This window comes from Lepisma saccharinum, chromosome 10 (assembly GCF_977018435.1).
Source record: "Lepisma saccharinum chromosome 10, izLepSacc3.1, whole genome shotgun sequence".
Lineage (NCBI taxonomy): Eukaryota > Metazoa > Arthropoda > Insecta > Zygentoma > Lepismatidae > Lepisma > Lepisma saccharinum.
Window position 1 is genome coordinate 40,096,076 of NC_139238.1, and position 25,290 is coordinate 40,121,365.

The 25,290-nt window shown below is 36.0% G+C and overlaps 1 protein-coding gene across 3 annotated transcripts in view; it reads right to left on the minus strand.

Moving 5' to 3' along the window:
- Positions 1 to 1,896: 1,896 nt before the first annotated feature.
- Lamtor4 (Late endosomal/lysosomal adaptor, MAPK and MTOR activator 4) overlaps positions 1,897 to 25,290 on the minus strand; it is a 29,098-nt gene continuing 5,704 nt past the window's right edge. For all 3 annotated transcript variants that reach the window (XM_083130445.1, XM_083130444.1, XM_083130447.1), the window contains exons 2-4: positions 18,878 to 18,969; positions 8,919 to 9,039; positions 1,897 to 2,360 (exon numbers count right to left, since the gene is read on the minus strand). In XM_083130445.1, the coding sequence (XP_082986571.1) occupies positions 2,263 to 2,360; positions 8,919 to 9,039; positions 18,878 to 18,949 (291 nt within the window). In that variant the 5' untranslated portion in view covers positions 18,950 to 18,969 and the 3' untranslated portion in view covers positions 1,897 to 2,262. The remainder of the gene's footprint in view (positions 2,361 to 8,918; positions 9,040 to 18,877; positions 18,970 to 25,290) is intronic.

The window sequence follows — 25,290 nt, forward strand, 5'->3', positions numbered from 1 at the left end:
AAAATATATTGGTAAGATTTCCTTTTTTTTGGGGGGGGGGGTAGTTTTCTGTAACTTTCGTTTTTGTTCTAATTTATCTTATTAACAATAAATTTTAATTTACCTTCTGTTGGAATATATTCAGGTTTTCTTATTTCCAATAATTTCTGCAACCTTTAGTTAGCCTTCGAATCAGAATTTATGCGTTATCACAAAAAATGCAAGTGTCCGGTTTTTTTTGTCCAGCAGTGTATTTTGAAGGGGCTAACCTTGATTTGCAAAAAGAATAATATTCATGGTTAAAAGAAAATCTATCTCATTACTTTTCTGGCACACCTCGTATATTTAATATGCATTCTGAAATGTGAAAATAACACTGAAAAAAATACCCATTCAAAAAAGCTGGCTTTTTGGAAAGCACTGCTTATGTCTGGATAAGATTTTCTTGTTGTAAATTGTATTTTACAGTAGAAAAATAAATGAAAGGCATAGAAATAGAAAAATATTGCCAATTCATGTACTTTCATTCATTTGGAACACTTTTGAGTAAAAAGCCAAAAAAAAAAAGACCAACCAAAAAGCAACAGAAAAATATCTGATTTTTTTCTCCAACCACTTCCAACTCTACTAATAACTAAGTTTCAAGTGTTAACCTGTACTTGCTTTTCAAGAAAATCAAGTTTATTCAGCATTCTTCAAAATAAATTAGAAAAAAACAAATTATAAAGGCATTTTTATGTAAAACATCTCCCAACAAGAAACTGATTCAAGATAAATGTGGATTGTTTATCTCCAAATCCTGTTCACTACAAGAAACACTTCATTTTCCCTGACTTTTCCAGGGTCTTGGATGTATTTCGGACATTCGGAATTGATTGACACAGTGTCCTGTGTGTCCTGTGTACCTATGTGCTGTAACCGAGAACAGAAGTGAGGGTGGTGTGTAAGAGCAGTGACCTTGGACTGTGTGCCGCATGAGTTTCATTTTCCTAGCTGCAGACAGCGTCACATGACATGCATTTATTTCTCACAGTGTAGTCAGAGTCGTGGACAAGTAAGGAGAGGTACGGTATCAGTATGGAAGGCAACTAGCACAGTGAACGGTGAACCACGTGGTTCCTGTGGAAAAAAGAACTATGCCTGTCGTTCATTACTATGTCAGACACCTACCTGCTGAATCAAGCTAGGGGTTCTAGATGAGCAATGATCTCCAGGGTTGGTTTCTCTCTTGGCACTCCTTGTACGACTTGGAGCGAATTTGCCACATGCTGCTTGTAGCTGATTATGAATCATAGCTCGAGGCAGACATTCTTTCCACAGGAACCACCTGGTTCACGTTTCACAGTAGTAGTCGCCTTCCATGCTGATATCGTACACCTCCACTTGGCAGTACTTAACTTGTCCACAACTGACTACACTGCGAGAAACAAATGCCTGTCACGTGAAGCCGTCTGCAGCTAGGAAAATTAAACTTGGGAGGGTACAGTACAAGGTCACCGCTCTTATACACCACTCTCACTTCCGTTCTCGGTTACAGCATATAGGCACATGGTACACAGTCTCAATCAATTCCGAAGGTCCAAATATTTTTTAAGGTATTCTGATTTAACACCTATTTTGGTTTCCCCGACTTTTACAAGTTATCCATAATGCTGGGAACTTATTTCTTTACCTTGTACAGTCATGGACACTTCTGGGTTGTAAAACCACCCATAGACTTTCAAGGGGATCATTACAACCGAGAAGTGTCCGTGACTGTACAAGAAGCATGATCATTTTTCTTGCCTGGAATTTGCATGGAAGAAAAGTTTACAACTTGAAAATCAGATTATTTAAACCAAAAGACAGAAAATTGGTTGTTGAAGGTTGTGAACAATTAAAATTTTAAAACCAGTGTGTTTCTTTGACTCTTATACAAAGTAATTACAACTTCATTTTCACCTCATATAGTTTTATTGTAATCACAATGTGAAAAAAAAAAAGTTACTACAAACCTATGAATCTCTTAATATTAACAAAATGTGTATTACACAATAAACCTTAAAAAATCTCTTTCTCTTTATAAATATCCTTTCTTTGGTAGACAAGGAACCTTCTTAGAAAGTATGCTCTGATAAATCATCATGCTTTCATAATGATTACTTACAGACTGGAAAAAAAAATCATTCCATAGTAGTGTTAACATATGCCCAAGTTGTCCAAAATCATTTTATTTTAGACCATGACAAATAATATCATCACATTAGACTCAACTGCAGAATCCATGCTGCAGCATGGAACAGATCACACACTGACTGGTTCTGATGGCACATACTTCCTCTTCACAACATGTATCTTTCTGTTGGAGAGGCAAATCACATAGCTGTGGTCTTCGTAATTCACTGAAAAGAAAGCAAAGTCTCAAATTCAATGGAATTTTAGTCTTCATGTTTTGACACAAATGAGAATGTGCAAATATACAGGGCAATTACTATCAGGATTTCCATGACTCATAATGTTCACACTGAAAACCAACACAGAATACAATAGGGTAACCCGAGAAGTTTTATTATCTGTATAAACATACAGGGTGTTTCAGTTTATTTTATTTTTATTTAAAAGTGTTTTTAAACTGCCGAGAACAGCTTTTCAGCCTTAATACAGCAGTATTACATGTTACATGGTTACAAGGTTGATTGCCCTGATTTCAATCTCCATTAAAAACATTACTGCAACAGTTACAAATCTTACACAAGGTACTATTGGAAAGAGGAAGGTTCAAAGTTCTACTAATAGTTGGCGCCACCAGTTTCCCATGTCGCAATCATTGCCAGACACAGGAAAGCAGAAATGCCTGGACTTTGCCCATGAATTCTCAGATCTTGTGGAAGACAATGATTCTGTGCTGGAAAAGTTATGGGTAAGTGACGAGGTTAATTTTCATCTCACCAGGGAGGTGAATGAATAAAACATTTGATTTTGGGCTACGGAGAACCCACATGAGTTTCAGGTGTAATTTCAAGATATGGTGTCCATTTTTTTTTTTTTTTTTTTTCCAAGGAGTACGTCACATCTGAAAATTACTTTGAAACGTTCAATACCTTTTTCATACCAGAACTATGATGCAAATATATTCCACTAAATTAGGCACACACACGAGATGTACTTCGTAGAATTTTCGGCAAGGGTAGGCCGGCTCGGTAGCTCAGTGGTAGAGCAATGGCACGGTATGCCAAGTCCTGGTCGAGCCTGCATTTTTTGCTGAAAATTCTACAGAAACACATTCCAATACGAAAACAGTGGTTTCAACAAGATGGGGTCAGGTCACACACCACAGAAGTTCTTGAATTCCTGAACAAGCATTTCCGACATCTTGTTATTTCGAATCTATCCTGAAATGTTCAACTATGACATGTCGTGCCCCCTCCCCCCACAAGCCCAGACTTATCGTTAAATCCATGTGATTTTTTGTTGTGGGGATACCTGAAACAAGAAGTTCTTAAATCTGGTCCGAGAACTATCCATGAACAGCAAGATCAAGTCAGGAGGATAAACGCAACCATTTTGAAGGAAACGCTGAAACATGTTTTCGACAACATGTGTGTTCGCCTTTGTCATGTTGCCAAACTTGCATGGTGGCTATATTAAAAACATACTACAAAGTTTAAACAAATCTAAATAAACTTTGAACCTTCCTCTTTCCAAAGGTACACTGTGTAAGTTTGTATCTGTTGTAAAACTTTTTTAAACAAAGATTGAAATAAGGGCAAATCAACTGAAATACCCTCTAGTTGCAAGATATCCAACCATAATAAATTTCTCTCCAAGCGTACAAGGTCTACTCAAAAAGTATCAGACTGTATTTTTTCCCCCCATGGAAACAACTGAAGAGTGGAAGGTACTGTCTGGTGATGAGATGTAGGGCACTTTCATGTGTCGTGTGATTTTTTTTTCTGCCAGCAGAGAGCTCCGTAGTTGGCAGTCAGTGATTGAGTGTAGCGAACACCTATCAGATTTTCATGTGGTACAAATTGACTTGAGAAGCAGTATTCGGAAGTGCAGTAGGGTTCACTGATGAAGCCATGGGAAATGTAGGTCCTCAACAAGCCCAACTGACAAGGTGACTGACCAAGTACGAACTTTGGTCATGCAGACTGTTGTGTCACCATCCAAGAACTTGCAGACAAGGTGGGGATAAGCACTGGCTCAGAACATTTCATTTTGAGAGGATTTGATCATGCAAAGAGTGTCTGCGAAATTTGCTTCTAATGATGGAGCAGAAGTAACTTTCTTGGCCAAACACACTTCTCTTGTTTGTTGGACTCCGTACTCTCCCACCATGACTCCTGATTATTGGCTGTTACCCAAGTTTTAAACTTTAGATGCCAGACGTCTCACGCAGCTGTATTCTAGATGAAGTTGGCACCTTCTCAAGCATGCAACTTTTTGGACTTGCCGTAGAGTACAACAAAATCGTTAACTCGAGAACCAAATGTCATAGACAGGTAAATTGTTTTTATTGTTTTATTGATTTGCTTTACTTTACTTCACTTTTTGTGCCACTTTTGGCTAATTTGAAAAGATGGGGATGAATGATGATGTTATGAAATGCATGAATGAACACTCACAAACAACAATGTCCAAGGTGGGACCTCTGGCATCGTAGGACAATTTCCTAACCACTTCACCACGTGGACCGGCTTTCTTTCTTAAAGACAGGGCTTTTAGTGGAGGTAAAATTTATAGATTGTGCCTCACAATAATTAGTGTTCAAGGAGGAAGAAGAAGAAAGTTGAATTTAAAAAAAAATTGAAAGCCCCTGTGACCTCCTCCCCCCTAAATAGACCGAAGTAAATGAAAAAATGTAGTATGTAGCAGTGGCACATTCTTACAACCTTGCAAAGTTTTGCTGAAACCAGACTGATACTTCTTGAGTAAAAATTAATAACATTATATAAAGTGGTAGTGTTACCAGCTTCGGGAGCAAAGCATTTTGATTAATTATGGAAATTTTCGAACTTTGGGCCTTTGCACTTTCTTCCCCCTGGACCCTTAATTGTCCGATGTTACTTAAAATGTTGCTTTTTACTCATTCTTACATTTAGAATTTAAATTGTTCAAAAAGATGCAGTGGTTGAGAAGTTACAGCTTTTATCTTCAATTTATCCGATAGTAAGAAAAGGGAAATAGAGAGCTCTTTCTAACAGCGCTTGTTAATAATAGTAACAATTGATGTACTGTTTTGTAATTTGAGTATATAATACCTTTAGACATATACTAGAACTGAAATATAGTGCATAGTTTTTAAAAATGGCATGTTAATTGCTGCTGTGTGCTAACATGAAATTTCAACAAGCCTTTGTCCCAGGCTGGATAAAAATCATTTTTGTTGATTTTTTAATTTAAATCGATTTTTTTTAAAAAAAAAAAAACAGGCTTAAAATTGTTTGTATGACTTTTGGCATCATCCATATAGATATGTCTTTTTTATAGAGACGCTTTTTCTACTAAACCGCCCTGTAAAATATTTGAATAGTTTGATTAAAGCAAATAAAAATGTACCTAAATATACATTTTTCTGTTTCTGATACTGTACCTACGATGGAAATACTGACTGTTGAATGTGTTTTTCAAACTAATAATAATTCCAGAAACTTTTCTTCCAGTGAAAATAAAACATTCTGGATGTGCTGCTCTATAATTGTAACTTAAAGTAGTAACTTAAATATTTTTATAGTCTTTGTAGCTAAATTTTGGTGATTTTTTTAATGATAGTTTGAAAAGTATTAGCTACCATGTTTATTTACAGTTTAATGATAATCACACTATTTATGGTTTAACATTATTAGTATTTTGTATATTTTTCTACACAAAATGTTTTTTACTTTTGCCTATAAAACTTATTGAATTTTAAAACAAAGAGAAATGTGTGTTTACATTTTCTTTAATATGAGCTTCAAACCATCAGTACATTTATTTTATTTCCTTTATTTTCCTATCTTAGAGCCTAATAAACACTATTAAATGATTACGAGATTAATGTACTTTCACCAAAATTGATTCTGATATCTGCAAAATCCTTAGGAACGTTATTCTATAAATTATTTATTTAAAGTGATTAAAAAAAATACCTGATTTAAATCGTGATCAATCCACCTTAATTTGACCCCCCCCCCCCCCCCCCCCGAATCCTTAATTGTCTGACGTTGCTTAAAATGTTGCTTCTTACTCATTCTTGCTTGTAGAATTAAAATTTTTCAAAAAGATGCAGTAGTTTTGGAGTTAAAGCCATCTTATAAATCTATCCTATAATAATATGGTGGTAATGAAGACAAATGAAGGGAAAATAAGGACTTTCTCAAACTTTGCTTGTTAATAGTAATAACAATGGATATATTGTTTTGTAATTCAAGTAGGTCATACCTTCACACGTATACTAAAGATAAAAAAGGACAGAACTGAAATATATACAGTTTTCAAGAAATGGTGTATTAATTACTGCCGTGAACTGCTGGTTGAAATATGGACCATTCGTCACTACCAAGTAAAAATTATGTAGCTGTCATTTTATATTTTGGGGGCATTTTTACTTTGTTGGCTCAGTTTGAAAATTATGTGCAATGGAAAATCAAGCAATATCTTGAACTACAAGGTGGTGTGTATTGTATCTGCTAATGTTAGTTGGTGCCCTGTCTGACCACAAACATGCATGTGCAAGAACTATCCTACGTTAAACAGCTGCAAAGCTTGCAATCAGTCTGCCATGGAATGTTGATCAGTTCAGACATGAATCATGACAGCAGAGGTGAAAAGGATACACTCTGGATCCATAGAGGGCACTGCAGTGACCCAATGACAATTGGCATCAACCCGTTTCAGAGCAGCACAGTATAACGAGGTAGGATCACATAATGGAAGTTGAGAACCAGATGTCCCCAGGTCAGACACAAAACATCATTATGCAAGAGAATATAGACAGAATCCATGTGGCACTCCTGTGGGGATTGTTCACCCAATCATCTGGTACTCGATTTGGATTATTTGAGTTGGCTATCCTGCTCTCTCGGATTTCACAGCTCCATACTGCTTTCTCTGGGGATACCTCAAGGTAAAGTCTTTACCAATCAGCTGTAAATTATTTAGTTGGAGATAAGTTATCTGCCATGAAATCTACACACACATCTACCCCGAGGGGAAGCAGCTTTCACCTCAAATCAGATTGGTGTTGTTCACCAGTGCTGGCCTCGCAACTGAGTGGGTTTTTATCGATTTCAAGTGTTCCCGTTTTTAAGTGTTTTTTATCGAAATAGGTGGTTTGTCTTTACGGGATTTTTAATATGTGGAGTTTTTTTTAATTAAGAATGTGTCAGGGAAAGTGTTAAGTGTTTTCAACCCTACCCTCAACCTAATCCTCTTTTAACACTTATTAACGTGGCACTATGTTCAGTGCTTAGGAAAATATTTACGAACCTGTTGAATAGGGCAGTAGGACCCTGAAACGTTGTTCCAAAAAAGCTTCATACTCACTCACATAAGTAGTGCTAAATTTAACTTTATACAATTTAACGTTGTTTATTTCATTTAATAGTGAGTAATATGCATCGATCGACAATATGATTTCATGATGTCATGAAAGCCTTATCACATTGCCTCCAGGAATGCTTAAATGCAAATGGAGGACAATTAATAGATATCATTTTCAACAAGTGATGGATGTACTGTATATGTAACTGGAGTACTGCATGGGATTACTTTCGCTCGCTTTTCAGAGATTTTACATTTTCCCACATTCTAAATTTTTTCAACTTGGTCGACTGAAAAACGTAAAATCGAGGTTCTATTGTATTTGTTCTCTAGTTTAGTGAGTGCTACAGGGTAACACTACAGGATAGGGCTGAGCCGATACCACTTTGAACCGATACCCATACCAATGTCAACACTCTAACCATAATTGATTGGTTGAATTGGCATTTTAAGTCCACTTTATGCACAGTATGGCTAATTGGGACTGGACCTACAGTTTAAAGTGGGATCTGAAACACTATGTGCCTCCACAGGGTATCGAACCCGGGAACCCTTGATTGCAAGGTGACAAAGCTACCTATCACTGCACCATCTCTAACCACTTCCCATTGATACCAATACCGAAGCTTGAAAATTGTAACAATTAAAATTTGTTCAGAATATTGATTAATATTAGTGGAGTTGGTGAGTATTTCACTCCAATTCATTGTATGAAAACCAAAGGAACATAAATCCAAAAATGCAGTTTTCAGCTTTATTTAAATAAACTCCTCTGAAGAGGTCTATTTGGAATGAGATGGGCATATCTCCACTTCTAATCGTTAGGAGCAAGGTGGGTTCTCCTGTAAATTTGATAAACTGGAGTAACATCCCCTTTGGTTTTCACATGATGAATTAATTGATTGATTTGCTTTATTTTACTTCGTGATGATGTGGTAAATGGACACTCACAAACAGCCATGCCCAGGCTGGGATTCGAACCCGGGAACCCAGGCATCGTAGCACAATGTGCTAACCACTCCACCACGGGGGCCGGCTCACACAACAAATTATATAAGCATCAATTTACCAGGGTTTCGCTTTAAAATATTAAAAAAAAATACATCAGAATATAAAAAATACCTGTTATGTAATCACAAAGTACAATTTCTCACAAAATTGGTACAAAGTCATAGGAAATTTCGAATTAGGCACAATTCCCAGGAAAATTAGACTCCATGAAAATGTTGCATGGCATGATCAAAACATCGGAACAGTATAGGCTGGTATGGGTAAATAATATCCAAACGATACTTCCGATGCCTATGTTAGCCCTACTATTAAGCATTGTTTGGTTCTTAGTCTGAAGGAGACCCTGATACACGGTTCAAATGAACGATACTTGTGAAGTCTACCTTAGCATCTTTAGTGTTTTTCTAGTGCTACATGTAACATACCTGATATTTTCCTGAACTTCTCTCCAGAAGGAAAAGCAATGGGGTCAATTTTCTCCGATATTGTCACAAGACCCGTGACAATGTTTGCAATGTGTTCATCATTTTCCAGTTCACCACTGGACTGAAAAAAAAAGAAAATTACTTTAAGGTGAGAATTTTATGTAAGACTATTTCTCCTTGTACACTCTGAAATTGTGCCACCACACATATGGCCAAACAAAAATTTAATTAATTAATTCAAAAATAATAATAATAGCATATTAAAAACAAGAAAAATCACTTGTCTCTTTAAAATGGATTAAAGAACTGATAACCTGATCATTTCTCTGCAGCGAACAGCTATTCTTTGCAGCTGCCTCTGCAGTCACCTTGTGAGGACAAAGCAAAGAACATGAAAAGGGGAGGAACCAACAAAGTAGCCCAACGTCCACCTGCATACATTAGTGCTTAGTGCCCTGGTGCCTATAAAATAAAACCAGAGCATCATACTGTGGAATTTTACAGTTCCCCCATTTTATTTTTATTTCAAAATTCAGTACAATAAAATGAGTAAATATAAAAAAAAAATAATGAAAGATGCATGGTGTGTAAAGTGGATATTCATGGTGCCATACATGCGATCGTATACTGCATATGATGCATATACTAGGTCCTATGTTTGGGTAACCACAACAATATAACGATTATTGTTAGTAGTCGAGTTGATGGTGGGTAAGGGAAGTATGAAATAAGGGTATATCAGAAGGTTAGAAAATGGTAAGAATGTGAGTTAGCTGATGTAAAGAAGGAAGAAAATGTATCTATTGCAAACCAGGAAAAAAGTAAAATGAAAAAATAAATGAAAATAATCTAACTGGAAATAATCATCAGTAGGATCGTGGATGGTTATTATTAGTTGTTGATTATAGTTATTACTGGAATCTTCAGGATAGTAGTCCTATAGAACATGTGATTCTATCACAGTTTGAATTATTATTTAATATGTTTACAACACATGGCATGAAATATAATCTTGTATAATGCATCTGCAGCCAGTGCTCAGAGGGTGGGGATGGTATCTTCCAGTTAAAAAAATGTATGTAAAGCATCCACAATTTCTTATTTTATGTCTTCCCTATAGCAGTCCTTAAGAATTCCACCTCCACTGACTGCATCTTACTTCCGTCTCTCTCGTATTATCCAAGTCTTGACTCAGAATTGTATTTCCTAAAACTGTTACTAGACAGTAATATTTCAAAACACTGTTTGCAACTATAAAGCTTATTATTTTCACCAATAACTATATCCGAATGAGCAATGGGCGATAATTGCAAGTGTCTCTTGTGCATGTGTGCTGAAATCAGCTCTTTCAAATTTCAACTGATAGATGATTCATTTTCTTCATTGCTGAATTTACCTTGTACTTGTGTCGAATTACCTTGCAGTTTTGCTTATATTATTGAGAATACTACTGAACAATTTATGTGCACATTATAGAAATTATTTACCGGGATTTCACTTCAGATTTTGCAATTAGTGATAATTTCGATCTAAAGATGATGATTTAGGTTATTTTCATGAAATATTACTATATTACCTATTCAAAGTATGTTTTCAGTAACTTTCATTAATGTTATAATTTTTCTTTCAATTTTTATTTACAGAAAAATATTAATAAATGTGAGAAAATGTGTATAAATTGTAACTTTTTTTTTTTTTGCACCTCAACGGTCGAAGCATAATTGACGGAAGTGGAAGAATAGATGAGGAGGTAAACAGAAGAGGACAAATGGGTGGTGGACTATATCAAAGTGTTCGAAGATTAATATGGAACAGGGATGTACCTATGAAATGCAAGAAGATAATATACTGGGTGTTCCATTTACAATGCAACCCGGAGTAGGGGATAGTACAACTTTTGAACCGAAGTGGTACACACATAATCCTTATACCAAATTGAAGCCTCCTTGTTCATGCATATATTTTTAAACCGGGGAACAATGATTCCATTCATTAGTGTCCACGAAGTGTTGCCAGATGTAATGGGAAGTGTAAATAATTTTTTTTACAAAGCATGAAAAATGCACATAACACACATGTATGGACATGCTGTCGGTAATTTTCAGTTTGGTTAGGTGGATTAGGTCGGCATCTATGGCAGTGAAAAAGATATGTTCATTTCTACCGATAGCCAATCGGATGAGGTGTCGTTAAGGTGAACTAGGAAAATTGTTGTTTTTAGAAATTAAGACTGTGCATTGGCAACACTGCTGGTGTTTCAGTGCCACAAAAGATGTGTTTCGAAACTGTATACATCAATTACTGAAAACAATAAAAAAGAAACTTGGAAATGTTCATGAAAATAGTGTTACGTACATGCATCTGGCAACCATGCGATGCATCAGGAATGGAATTTTCAGCTCTACAGCAGATACTGGAAGTGTGTGTATAACACATACTGTGTGCCAATAGTTATGTATGGAGCAGAGATTTGGACAATGACAGAAAAATAAAGATGCAGGCAGTGAAGATGAATTTTTTAAGTAGTATAGTGGGGAAGATTAGAAGGAATAGAATAAGGAATGAGGATATCCAACAGACAGTGGGTGTGGTGAAGCTCCAGGACAGGATAGATCAGGCAGAGATGAGATGGTTCGGACACATGAAGAGGATGGGTGCAGAAAGACTACCAGTAAGAGCTTACAATGCACAAGGAGTGGGAATAAGGAAAAGGGGGAGACCAAGATGTCAGTGAAAAGAGCAGATAGCGGAGAGTGGCAGAAGAAGAGGACAAGATTGGAACACCATGGAAAGAGAGGAGTAGTGGAAGACCAGGAAAAAATGGACAGGCTTGACTTCTATGCCGACCCAGCCAGAGGCAGGCAACGACAAAGGATGATGATGATGACTAGTGCTTGCCGATTCCACTTTGAACCGATACCGATGCTTGAAAATTGTAATAATAAGTTGTTCAAAATATTGATTAATATTAGTGTGTAAGTACTCCACTCTAATTATATGCAATCATAAAGATTTTTCCATTATTTCTTTATTCAAGAATTGCATCTGAAAATTAAATTACGTGTTATGTTATCACAAAATTCAGTTTTATCACGTGAAGCTTGTGTAATATAAAAAACTTTGAATTTTGCATAATTTTCAGGATAACCAGACTCCGCGAAAATGTTACATTATAGTTTTGAAGAGCCTGTGAAAGACCAAAATCACAAAAAAGTATTGGCTGATATCCAACCAATACTTTCTGATACTGATACCACTAGTATTGGCCAATACTGATACATCAGTATCGGTTTAACCATAATCTTTATCCTTCTGTACACAATCTATGCACTTTTTAAAATCTTCTGACAAGAAATACCTATAAAACAAGTAATTAAAATGTAGATGTAAAAATAAATTGTTCATTATGCTTACATAATTTTTGTATACAGTTACAGGAATTACGCATGTTTTTATTATATGATGCCACTCTTAATATATGGGCGATATATGGAATATAGATTAAATCTGTGTATCACAGCTGCAGGTGTAAAGCCTTTTGCTCCAATGATGTTTGTGTTATTCCTGTAAGGAAAACACTCCTCTATTTATTTAACCAATCATCAAATAAAGGAAATTTGTGGTGAGGTTTTGATGGATGAATCAACAGTGTGGTGATTATATCGAAGCTTTAATGTGGCAGGAAGAATGTTCATGATGAATGAATTGCCTCATGTTGCTGAGAAAACAAAACAAGTACTCTGTGTGATGGGGTTAAAAAACCTTCATTCATCCCTCGTCATGCCAAAACCACATCTCCTGCCAGAGGTGACTAGTCAATAGTATTTCCACATTTCCCTCTTCTCATCTGTCAGCAGCCTGCCTTTCTCTGGGTATGGTGACTGCATCACCCAGCAGCATGTACTTTGGGGAGGGATGAAGAGACAAAGGTTTAAAAACAATAAAGGAAAATTAAAAAAATTAGCCACATCCCCATTTTGAAATGGAAAGAACAATACAGTTATGTAAAATAATATCAACACTGGTGTTATGGAGTTTATGCCTGCACTACTGTTTTATCAAATAGAAAGTCCATGAGCGGCTCAAACTTTAACTATATAGTAAGTATGGGTGACTGGAAGGGACGGATGGTTTCATCCCCCTTCCCCTAGAAACTATCTATTTGGGAATCTCTCTCGTTGAACTAGATAACTTTTAACCATTTTGATTTTAAGTTAATTTATGTAACACAATAGTAAAAATGATATAATTATTAGAGTACATACCTAAATGCAAAAACATTGAAGTTTGATGTAGTTTTCTTTTAATCATTGCAATGTTATCGACACTGGTATTCATGCATCATCAATGCTCAAAGGGACTGGATCAAATATTTTTGTGAACCTTGATTGAAGGATTGGTTTATTTGCCTTCGCTTTACTGCCACTTTTGGGCTTGTGACCCTTGAGAACATGCACCAATTAACATGGAAAGAATGTAGACATTTGCCCTGTTCTGTTTAATGGGGGAAGAGCAAGGGGGGCAGTTGCTCCCCTAATCATGGACGTCCGCAGATATTTTCAACGAAGGGACAAGCAAGGTATATTACCCCGATAATAGTGTTGCCCCCTCAAAAAACAACAACTGAATTTGAAATTATTGCATTAATGTAAATTACTATGACTGAAATCAAATTATACATGTGAAATATATACTTCTATCTTGACATTTGATTTCTAAGGGGGACGTGTGGCCATCCTTGCTCCCCCTTCCAGACGTCCATGTCCCTATATTATTATGCTTTCACCTAGAAATTTAGTGTAGAGGAATCTTATCGCTGTTATTAAACGATATTATACTCTTAAAGAAAATAAAGTATTTTCAAGCCAATTAAAGTTCAAGGCAACTACGGGAGAAGGGAGTGTAGTGGAGCAACCACCACAGGGGGGCAATGAGCATTGCCCCTCCCCAACCTTGGATGGAAACCAATTCTAGGGGGCAAGGTGGGCAAACATTAAGGTAACAGAATGCAAGACTACTAGAATCTAAGAGTAACAGAACAAAAGGATACTCAAGATGGAATTAGTTTTTACGCCTTTCTTGCATTATTTCTTCCAGACGGCCAAGAGCATCTGCACAGTGGCACAAACTGAAATTGTCCCCATCGATGTCAAATTTTATGCAAATAAAAATACATTTCGTAAAATTTTCTTGCTCGCTTCGCTTGCAGTTTCTCTTTTTTCATACAGTCTTGTCCAGTTCAGAGCTGTAGCTAAGGGGCAGCAGGAGTTGGCCCTGGGTGCCGAACGATCTAAATCAAGAAACTTGTAAAAGAGAATGCCATGGCACGCCATGGATAATTTTGTGCCATATTAAATCAATAGTGTTTTCAGTTTGCAAAAATTTGGATCTAACAATTTTCTTTCTCGCTTCGCTTGCAAATTTCTTGTTTTCTGTAATGCATTGTAAATTACCAGAGAGAGAAGTTAAACTACTAAGTACTTCAGGCTCTTGCTGCTAAAAAGTTTTGTCTTAAATGCATGAACACAATTATTTGGAGGAAAAGAAGTGCGGCATATTTTAGAGACAATTTATTTATTTGTTATGGTGCCTCCATGTTGATATATACAGGGTGTACCAAAAGTCCCATTACCCCCCCCCCCCACTCCTCTCTTTGAATTGTAGACACACCTGCAAAATCTTATTTTAACAGCATGCATATGATGAGAGGATGGTATACAATTAAATCAGACAAATGACCACCATTTATACACACACATCAATGCAATGAAACTAAAACTGTGAGATAAAATGTGTTTTTTTTCCCCCCCACTGAACTTTCATCAAGGCTTTTGCATCCTAATCAGAGGGTCTGCACACGCCTATGCTCTGAATTAATCTTCCATTGTTGGATTGTACAGTCACGGACAGTTCTCGATTGCAACTCTGCCATTAACTTTCAAGTACAACCCAAGTTTTATCAACCAACAATTGGTAAACAAAGTATGCATAAAGTAACAAGTAACAATGGAATAAGGCTAATAATGTTTGCAGCATCTCGAAATCAAGTAATAAGAACAACTCTATTCCAGCATAAAAATATTCATAAAGTGACAGGGAGAGCCCCAGATAATAAAATAGACCACATGCTAATAGATTGCTTATGGCAAGGATTAGAGCAAAAATATCTAATAGTGAAAATATGAAGGCAACTAATATGATGAAATTGAATGTCGCGCATTTAAGAAGTCCAACGGTGGTTGAGAAGTACAGAAGCAAATTACAAGAGAGATTCATCGGAATGGAACATGCGGTAGTGAAAAATGTAGATGAGAGTTGGGATGGATATAAGCTTAGGATTGGTAATGTAGCAAAGGAAATTCTTGGAACACAAAATATAGGAAAGAAAGAAAAGTGGTTCGATGAGGAATGTCAATATGTAACCAAAGAGAAGAATGATGCACATAAGAGGATGCAGCAACAAGAAGAGTTAGGGAGGAATGTCAAGAGAAAAGAAGGATTCAGAAAAGAGTCCCTAGGAGGAGAAAAAGGGGATGGATGAAGCAGTTGGAAAGCCTGCATAAGGAGAACAGAGTAAGGCAGATGTATATGCCAGTAAATAATACAAAAGATGTTTTTAAGTCGAGCACAAATCTGTAGAAATGAAACAGGCGATGATATTAGTAACAGTTATGACACTTTAGAAAGATGGAGAACACATTTTAATAATTTATTGAATGGCAGTGCAGTGCAGTTGTAGCAGATATGCTGGACGAAAGGTTAAATAAGAAAGTGGAAGAGGAAGAAGAGAAGAGCATTGAAAGTCCAACAATAGATGAAATATGGGAGGCAGCTTAATAGTAAAGCACCAGGGATAGATAACTTGCAAGCAGAGTGCTTAACCCTTAGAAGTCGAGGCTGATTTTCCAGGTATTCACACTAACGCCAAGCATGTTTTCAGTGGGAAATTTGAAATTCTGCATGCTTCTAAATGAAATTTTATATTTCCGAAACTAAGAATGTTAGAGGTACGAATGATACCTTGTTTTGTTCAGCATACTTTGGGCTATAATCCTCATGGAAAAAATCCGTAATCAGTTAGAAGAAGAAAAAAGGGAAAGTAACTATTTTTTACACGCAGGCTCGGCAGGACGTGGATCTCCAAAAGGAGCCACCGTCTTTTGGCACCAAAAGTTGGCTTTGAAACACCACAATTGAGAAAGAAGAGATGTTTTCGAAACCAATGAAAATAAATATCAAAAAAAGTATCACAATTTACCTCTAGACTCGTGCAGAACTGAAAACATGTATATCCAAGCATTATCCGAGACACAGTATGTCCAAAAAGTCACATACTACGAGAAAAAGCTCCTTCTGACAATATGTCACAAGTCGGCATTGGTGTAAATACCTGCTGTGACAATATGTCACAACTCGGCATTTAAGGGTTAAGCATAGAGACAAGTGTAATTAGAGGTATGACAGTAAAAAACTTCTTATGTCACGTGCCAGCAACATACGAGGGGGTACCCTAAAAAAAATGGAATAACCATGCGCTGGGCGGAGTTTCTGTAGTACGAATTATTCCCGCTAGGCAAGCGTCGATCAACTTGTTGTGAGTTCAGTGCACCCAGTGGCTTCGCCGGGGAAGGTTGTCTCTGGTCACGGCGATTTTTTTCGTAAAAGCAGTTTCGCTCGCACCTCGTTTTTTGTGATGGCCGATGTAAGAGAACAGCGTGCGGCTGTGAAATTTTGTTTCCTGCTCGGGAAAAATGCCACAGAAATGGTTGTGATGTTGAACACAGCTTACAAGGACAGCACTATGGGGAAAACTCAAATGTACGACTGGTTTTCTCACTTCAAAAAAGGTGACATGTCGATTGATGACAAACCCCGTTCTGGACGTCCGTCAACTTCCAGAATGGACGAAAATGTCGATAAAATTCGTGAACTTGTGCTTGAGGACCGACGTCGGACCATTGAAGAGCTGGGGAAGTTGTCTGGACTATCTTGGAGCTCAGTTCAGCGAATTTTAATGGAAGATTTGGGAATGAGAAGGGTCACTGCAAAATTTGTGCCTCAGAATCTGAGTGACCAGCACGAAGAGCCTTCTCAGTGCGCAAGTTTTTGGCAAAAAAACAGCATGACTCTCTTGCCCCTAACTCACCTGACCTCGTTCCGTGCAACTTTTTTTTGTTTCCCCGAATTAAGAGGGACATGAAGGGACAGCGATTTGACGATGTAGAAGAGGTGAAGAAAAAAAACGAGGAAGGAGCTGTCAGCCATCATAACAGATGAGTTTAAAAAATGTTTCCAAGAATGGAATCACAGATTGGACAAATGTATTAAGTGTCATGGAGAGTACTTTGAAGGTGATTAAGGTTGTTTTGTAAAAAAAAAAAAATCAGGTTTCTTTTGGGTACACCCTCGTACTTGTTACAAACAACACAAAACACACAAACAGCACGATAAAAAAACACTTTAAGACTCTCAAAGAGGCTTGAATGGAAAAAAGGACATGTCACGTGAACAGCCCCGACAACAGCAGTCAAATTGTCCATTATTTTTGTCCTTTTTCCTTCTTCACCCTATGTGGTATTAAGAAATACCACAGTGCTTGTTTATTCGTCCTCTTTATTTCAATTCTTGTAATAAAATGAATGGACATGATGATGAACAATTCGCCTACTATTATGTATGCTGTTAGGTGTATGCATTAATTTTTGGCCAGATTTACCCACTGCATTATCCTTTTGCACTATTGCACAGAGATGGTGAAGGCTATGCAACAAAATGGCATCCGTTTTGAAACCTATGTTTCTCATTAGTTGCACTAAAGATGAAGAAACTGCATGTAAAATGAATTAAAATATGCTCATTCGTCACAAGCATACATCAGTGTTATGCTGTTATGGGCAGGAAATACTTCACATGTCACAAGTACTGTTTTTGAACAGAATATCACTTACTGAGGAGCAGATTTTTTAGGTCTTTTTTTCTTGTTCTAAAAACAATGAAAATTTGTAGCTAAAAGTAAAAAATATTCTCTTTCAAAATTCTGTCTCAAATAAATAATTACCCGTAACAGCAGGACTTTAGTTGCTTGTTGCATTCTGTTCATTACAATGAATAACAAAGCATATTTCCAAATTGGCCATTGAAATGTATGTTGATTATCTCTAAACAATGACATGTATTGTAAAAACGACCTTTCCGCATCACACGTAGTCAGATGTGCATATCTGAAGTGTAGGATGTCATGCACATTTACACCATCAATTTCACCTACACACGTTTACTTCCCAGAACCTGAACAACTTACAGTTTTTGGTACCCCGTGATTTTTTCGAACAGACTTTGGAATTTGTCTCCAAGTACCTGCAAGCATGTCCCTGATAGTGTGTTCAATTTCCTTTCAAGGCACACAAAAAATCGTAGATTTGCAGACATAAACCACAAATCATTTTGTAAGCATCCATCTTTTAATAAATAAATCTTGAAGTTTCACAAAGTATTTTGTCTATTTTATGCATTAATTTCAAAATATGCATTTATACAGAGAGACTTTATTTTGTCTGTAATGTCTAAAATATGTAACTTTTTGTTCTTTTCCTAGAAATATGTTGTATGTGCTAAATGTAAAATTATGCATATTTATGTGAAATAATACTTCACATATTGTTTTGCAGTCACATGGTCGGCACCCCCACAAAGTATGGCCAACTCCTGACGCAAGAAAAAAAAGATTTTTTCTGTACCTAAAAATCCGTTCCCTACCAATTACATCTGTAGTGAGCATGTAAAGTGAGGAAATGCTTTTTTCATGAAATATATTCTACCATATCATCACCATCATGTGTTTTGATTAATTTCTGCTTCATCAATCTGATGCACACTGGTGAATTCTGAAAAAGGAATCAAAAAGAATAATCTAAATACAATGCCACTGGCTTAAATTATAGAAAAGAAACATCACTTACTGCCACAACAGCTCCATCTTCTGTAATAACAAGGTATCCCACTTGATCAGGAATGCGTTCCAAGCTCAACATCTTTATCTTTATTAACTAACCTGAAAAATATTTACATTCAATTTTTGTAACTATCTTCACCTCACACATATAAAATCTTTAATTGCAAGATATTTGGGACAAGGACTAAATTCATCAGTTGTGTTTTTCATCAAAATATGTTGACCTCTTGTAAATTGTGAATTTAAGGCCACATGTGACTCACCCCCACCTCTAGAACTTGTAGCACTTCCTCTGAAATAGCATTAAATGTGCACAAAAATGAAGATTGAAGGGGAGAGGTGGTGTTTAAATGCAAATTAGTAATAATGCCTAATTTGTTTAAATAGAAAAAATAAGATTACCACATACACCTGACATAACCCGAGTTTAATCTAGATGCAATTGGATTAAAATATATCAGGGCAATCAATAAATAATGCCTCCATGTTTGTAATTTCTGATCAAGTAGAATGACTATGAACAGGGTGGATAAAAATCATGATTTTTATTTAAAAAAAGGTTTGACTTTTTCTAAAAAAAAAAACACTCTTTAAATTGCTCGTATAGTCTTTGGCATCATACATATAGATATGTGTGTTTTTTTTATACAAAGGCTTTTTCTAGTAAACGACCCTGTAAAATATTAGAACAGTTTGATTAAAGCAAATAAAAAACTATATGTAAATATACATATTTCTGATTCTGATACTGTATATGTGAAAATACCATGGAAATATTTGTTGAGTGTGTTAATGAAACTGTAATAATTTGAGTAACTTTTCTTCCAGTGAAAATAAAACATTCTGGATGTACTATATAATTGTAACTTAAAACATTTTTTAGTCTTTGTAGCTGAATTCTAGCAATGTTTTTAATGATGGTGTGCAAAATATCAGCTGCCATGTATATTTCCAGTTTACTGATAATGACTCTAGGCCTATTTAAGGTTTAACATGATTAGTATTTTCTACGGATGGGACTGATTAATTGGTATTATATCAGTATCGACCGATATAGGCATATCGGTTTATCCGTAAAATTGCCGATTATTTTACTGATCCGATATATATCGATAAATATCTGATAATTTAGTGCAAAATTCTGCCATTTTTTTGTAATGTTTATGGATAATGTTCTTGCCCTATTGTCTAAAAAAGTAAATGTTTAAATATGCAATTTCTTTTTCACTGCAGTCACTTTGAAACACACACTTATTAAGGAGGTCAATGAACCTTTCAGTTTCTTCAAGAACCATTTCTAATTTTATATCGGATCGGTAAAATTTATATCGGTACTTTATCGGTATCGGCCAAAATTTCATACCTAAAGTAGTTTTCACGTTCAGAAGACACAATGGGCTCTTATGGACAATGCTTTTCTTATGGGAAAATACGAGCACGCTGTTGTGAAATTTCTCGATTTACAAATTTAGCTTACGTAAAATCAGTACCTGCAGTTTTGCAGGAAATTTTGTAGAGAATAGGATGGTGAACTCAAAAAACTGGTAACTTACTTACATTTTTTTAGACAAATTAAAAATGCAAATTTTCTGTGAAAACACAATTTTTATATTGTTTTCATTCCTAACGTTGAAACATGCTGTAAAATTGAAGCATTCATTATGAAAAAAATTGACTGTTTTTTAATTGTCATAGGTGATGGTGGTGCTCAGATTGATCAATACTTAAAGCATATTTGCATTAAAAAATATTCAAATAAAGTATGTGGAGATTTTTTATATTCGTGCAGTAGAAAATGTCGTTGCTGGCCATTTTTTGTTCTGTAATTCCAAGTAAAAACTTCAAGCGACAAAGTTGTGGAGAAAATAATGAAATTATTTCTTATAATCACTCAAAGGTTCCCAGAAATATTACTTCCATGCATTTTGAGTTTCTTTTTAAACCGAACCATGCGCAAAGTAAGGAGACGTTGTCTGGCCATCTTGAGCTGACTCACCGCAGCATTCCGGCTAATCACCACCAAGTTTTCGAGTTATTTTATTTCCATTCAGTAAAAATTTTAATTTCATGCAGTTTCTTATAATAGAATTGCAATTACAGTAGAGCGTCGATTATCCGAACGTCGGTCAACCGAACGACCGCTTAACCGAACTGTGTACTCGCTCGCACCTGTTACTCTCCCACCCTACCGTCCATCATCCCCCTCACTCCCAAACCAAGTTTCCCACACTAGTCGCCGCACTGAGCCACCGCTGGCGGAACATTGCTTCTAATGGGGCCTTCATAAGGCGCTGCTGACCAAAATAAAGGATTTTTTTAAACGTTAATTTTGTGTACTGTGTGTATTGTTCATGCAAAATGCATATGTAATATGTACATATTTTTGTTTAATAAACTGTACCACATACTATATATTCCTACTAAAGTTGCCTTTGTACGTTACTTTGTAATACTTAAAGAGATGCCTGTTTTTATGAATAAATTTACTGTACAGTACTTCTTTTTGGCAAATAAACATGTACAGTTCGATTATCCGAACAAACCAGTTTTCCGAACACCCATGTCCCCCAATTACTTCGGATAATCGACGCTCTACTGTACTTAAATTTAATAATTGACAATTATTTCCAATGCTGCTGTTGTGAGCAACATTAGTGCTGTCGCAAATACAATAATCTCAATGTTATTCTATGAAATAATTACAGAGAAAGGCGAATGAATATTAAATGTGCCTGTGTATTAAATTAAATCTATTGGGAAAATAACATGCTAATGAACTGTAACGTTCACAGTATAATATTAATATTAATAATTACATATAATTATCATTACATATACAAAATATGTAACACCTTCATTGTGAAGGAAGCTCATCATTTCCCGGCGACATGAGCTAGCTCTGTATTGGCCACACTGTGCGGTTTCTCCATAAGTGCCGTTGTGTCTTCTGAACGTGAAAACGACTATAGTATTTTCTATATTATTCTACACAAAATGTTTGATATTTTTACCTATAAAAATTATTGAATTTTAAATCAAGAGAAATTTAAGTGTGATTATAGTATACATATTCAGTGTCTTTCATATGAGCTTCACCCCATCAGTGCATATATTTTAATTCCTTTCTTTTCCTTCCATACAGCATAATAAACACCATTAAATGATTACAAGATTAATGTACTTTCACCAAAAGCGATTCTGTTATCTACATCATCCTTATGTACGTTATACAATATACTATAAATCGACCTGATTTAAATCAAATCACCTTGCTATAAATATCTATGTAGAATGTTATAGATGTGTCCTTACCCAACTAGTGTATATTCTTCATTTTCCGGATTGAGTGCTTAGAACCATTAATGTTAGGCTAAAACAATGAGCTGTCACTTAATTTATAATGAAAGAGGGTTGCTCACAAAAGGACATCCATATTCGACTGTTGAAGGTTTATGTGGATGCTGTAGTGGACATTAGCAATGAATGACATTCAAGGAGAAACCGAAATAACATAAGCCGAGGAGAGGTTGTCTGTTACATACTGATGCTTCAGATTCTGGGATAGGTGTAGTACTTTGTAGACCAAATCCAAGAGATCCCTTATCAAAGAAAATAATTGTGAATCAGATAGCCTACGTGAGTAGAACTATGAATAGACCAGAGAAATTATTCTATTGCCGAGATGAGAACCACCAGCTTTCTGATGCATGGGGAACATAGACTGTGGACCTGCATCACTACAGTTAAAGAAGCTGGAAGAGGCCGTCAGGAAGATACATTCCACACACATCCATCATGATAACGCATGACTACACACCTTATTCTTCACAACTCAGGTTATTGCAAAATGGGGTGGTCCGTGGTGCCTTATCTGCCATACAGCACTGATCTGACCCCCTCTGATTCCAAAGTGTTTGAGCCTATAAAGGACAGCCCACCTGGTTTTAGTTCAACAATTTGGAAGGTATTACAGCAGCTGTAAAGTCATGGGTACGAAAGCAACATAAAAAAATTATCAAAAATGGATTTCAAGGATTCAACTATGGTGTACAGGAGATACCAGGGTGCAATCCATGGAAGTCTTACTTTGATCTATTCATTATTAAAGTTTTGGTAATCGAAGAGCATTATTTTTTGATTGACCTAGCAGGTACATACTGAACTGATTTCATAGAATTACCAAGTACTTTGTGTTGTCTGCTACCAAATGGAAGAAAACTTGAGTATGATGACAAAGACTGAATTCATGAATAGCATTAATGAAAATGTGGTACATGTGTGATGCTTTAAAAATGTAGCGAAGTTTGATTTCATTTTTCTGTGAAGCACATAGGTTTCAGATGCTTGTTACAAGTAATTCTCGTTGGTTTGATTGATTTAGTTTATTTCACTTCGAGTTTTGTGCCTCTTGGCTAATTGGCGAAGATGGAGATAAGTGATGAAATTAATCAATGCACATTCACAAACAACCAAGCCCGAGCGGAATTCGAGCAACACGATATGCTAACCACTCAGCCACAGGGTCCGGCATAATTCTCGTTGGTGAATGTAATACATGTGTACTGAACAGTGACTTCAGACAGAAGGAACTGGCACCAGTGTGAATGCCAATATGGCCGATAGTGAATGGTCCTGGTTTGTAACTTCTTGTTATACTTCGTGTTGTACAATAAAGAACATTGTTAAGTTAACGTTAGCCTTGATAATAGTAAGATGACGAGAGAGTGAAATATACAAATGATATGCATTCACATATATTTAAGCCTTCATGGAATTAAAACCATAAAAATTTTCCAATTAATTAATTTTATTATTTACACTTTTTGCGGAATGCCTCATAAGTAGATATAAGGTGCAGTGATTTCAGTTAAAAATGGTGAAGTGGTAAAATGCTGAGAAAATTACCATTTAAAAAAAAAACATTTAGAGTACTGTTGTGCAAAATAGTACACTTTCTTGGAATGTGTTGGCTTTGTAACTACAAAAAACTTCATGGAGTAGTCTTAAAAGCAGTTAATCATTATGTGGGGGAAATTTTATTTCGAAAATCTGAAGGGGTGGACAGTCACAACAGACTCAGAAACATTTCACTTGCCTTGTAACCAAGTGTGCATTGTATTGAGGGAAGGTCAGTCAAGGAAAATACCCTGTTTTCACATTATATTGTGTATAATACAGAATTATTTCTGCTACACAAAATCCTCTGGTAAAGTATAATTGGTAAAGTTCCAAAAAATTAATGACTTTTTCAAAGTTTACATGAGAAAGATGGAGTATTGCTGAATTGTAGAAATGGTTGTTACAATAAATTTGAACCTTGGTGAAAGTAATTACCACATACAATTTATTGGCAAAAAAAAAAAAAAAAAAGTACATTAAGTCTTCCCATTGTCAAGGCATTTTTCATTCATAGATGAAAGAGAAGTATTGCAGAATAGTGTGATTGTGAAAGTAAATTTGAAGCTTCTTGAAGTTCTGAAAAGGGTAACAGTTTCAAATTGTTTTATATTTTTTTTCAAATTCACCTAGCAGAATTCGAAAAAAAAAGTTATTTATGTTGAAAAAAAAATAAAAATTACCTTCCCATTGATAAGTGACAGTAAGTATCCTAGACTTGTGAGAATTAATATAGAAGTAAATCGGAACCTTAGTAGAATTCATCTCGGGTAGGGTTACCAGACATCTTTTATCCAGACATGTGTCCGTCTGGATTTTTTAATAATTGGTAAATGTCCTCCTTTTTGGAAAGAGTATATCACAATGAGCTGCATACGGAATGCTTCCACACATAACGATCATCATTTAACGCATATCACTTGGGGTGCATTATGTATTCGAGCAATGATCATCAACGCAATTTGGAGCTGAGAACTATTACTTCAGACTCGTTGCTTTGCCTCTGAGTCCATCCCAGACTGCTGGAAAGCATGCAGTCTGTGCAGTTCCTTTTTGATTGATTTGGTTTAATTTTCTTCTTTTCTGCCACTTTTGGCTAATCGCGAAGATGAGGATGATCGATGATATGATGAAGTCTCTCCCAAAAAACACCCATGCCCAGGACAGGATTCGACCCGGAAACACTGGCATCCTAGCCCTTTGTGCTAACCACTCCACCACGGAGGTCGGACAGTTCCTTTTTGAGTTATATGCATGCAATACAGGAACACGTAGTGAGAATTTTGATTATTAAATAATATTTACTTTTAATAAATACAGTGAAGTGAAAGTGTAAATTAAAAAATGATGTTGCATGAAAATATCCAACTTTTGATTTGCTGTATTTTACTTCACTTTTGTGCCACTGTTGGCTAATTGCGAAGATGGGGATGAGTGATGACATGATGAAATTGATGAATGGAAACTCACAAACATCCATGCCCAGACCGAGGTTTGAACCTGGGATTCCTGGCATCGTTGCCC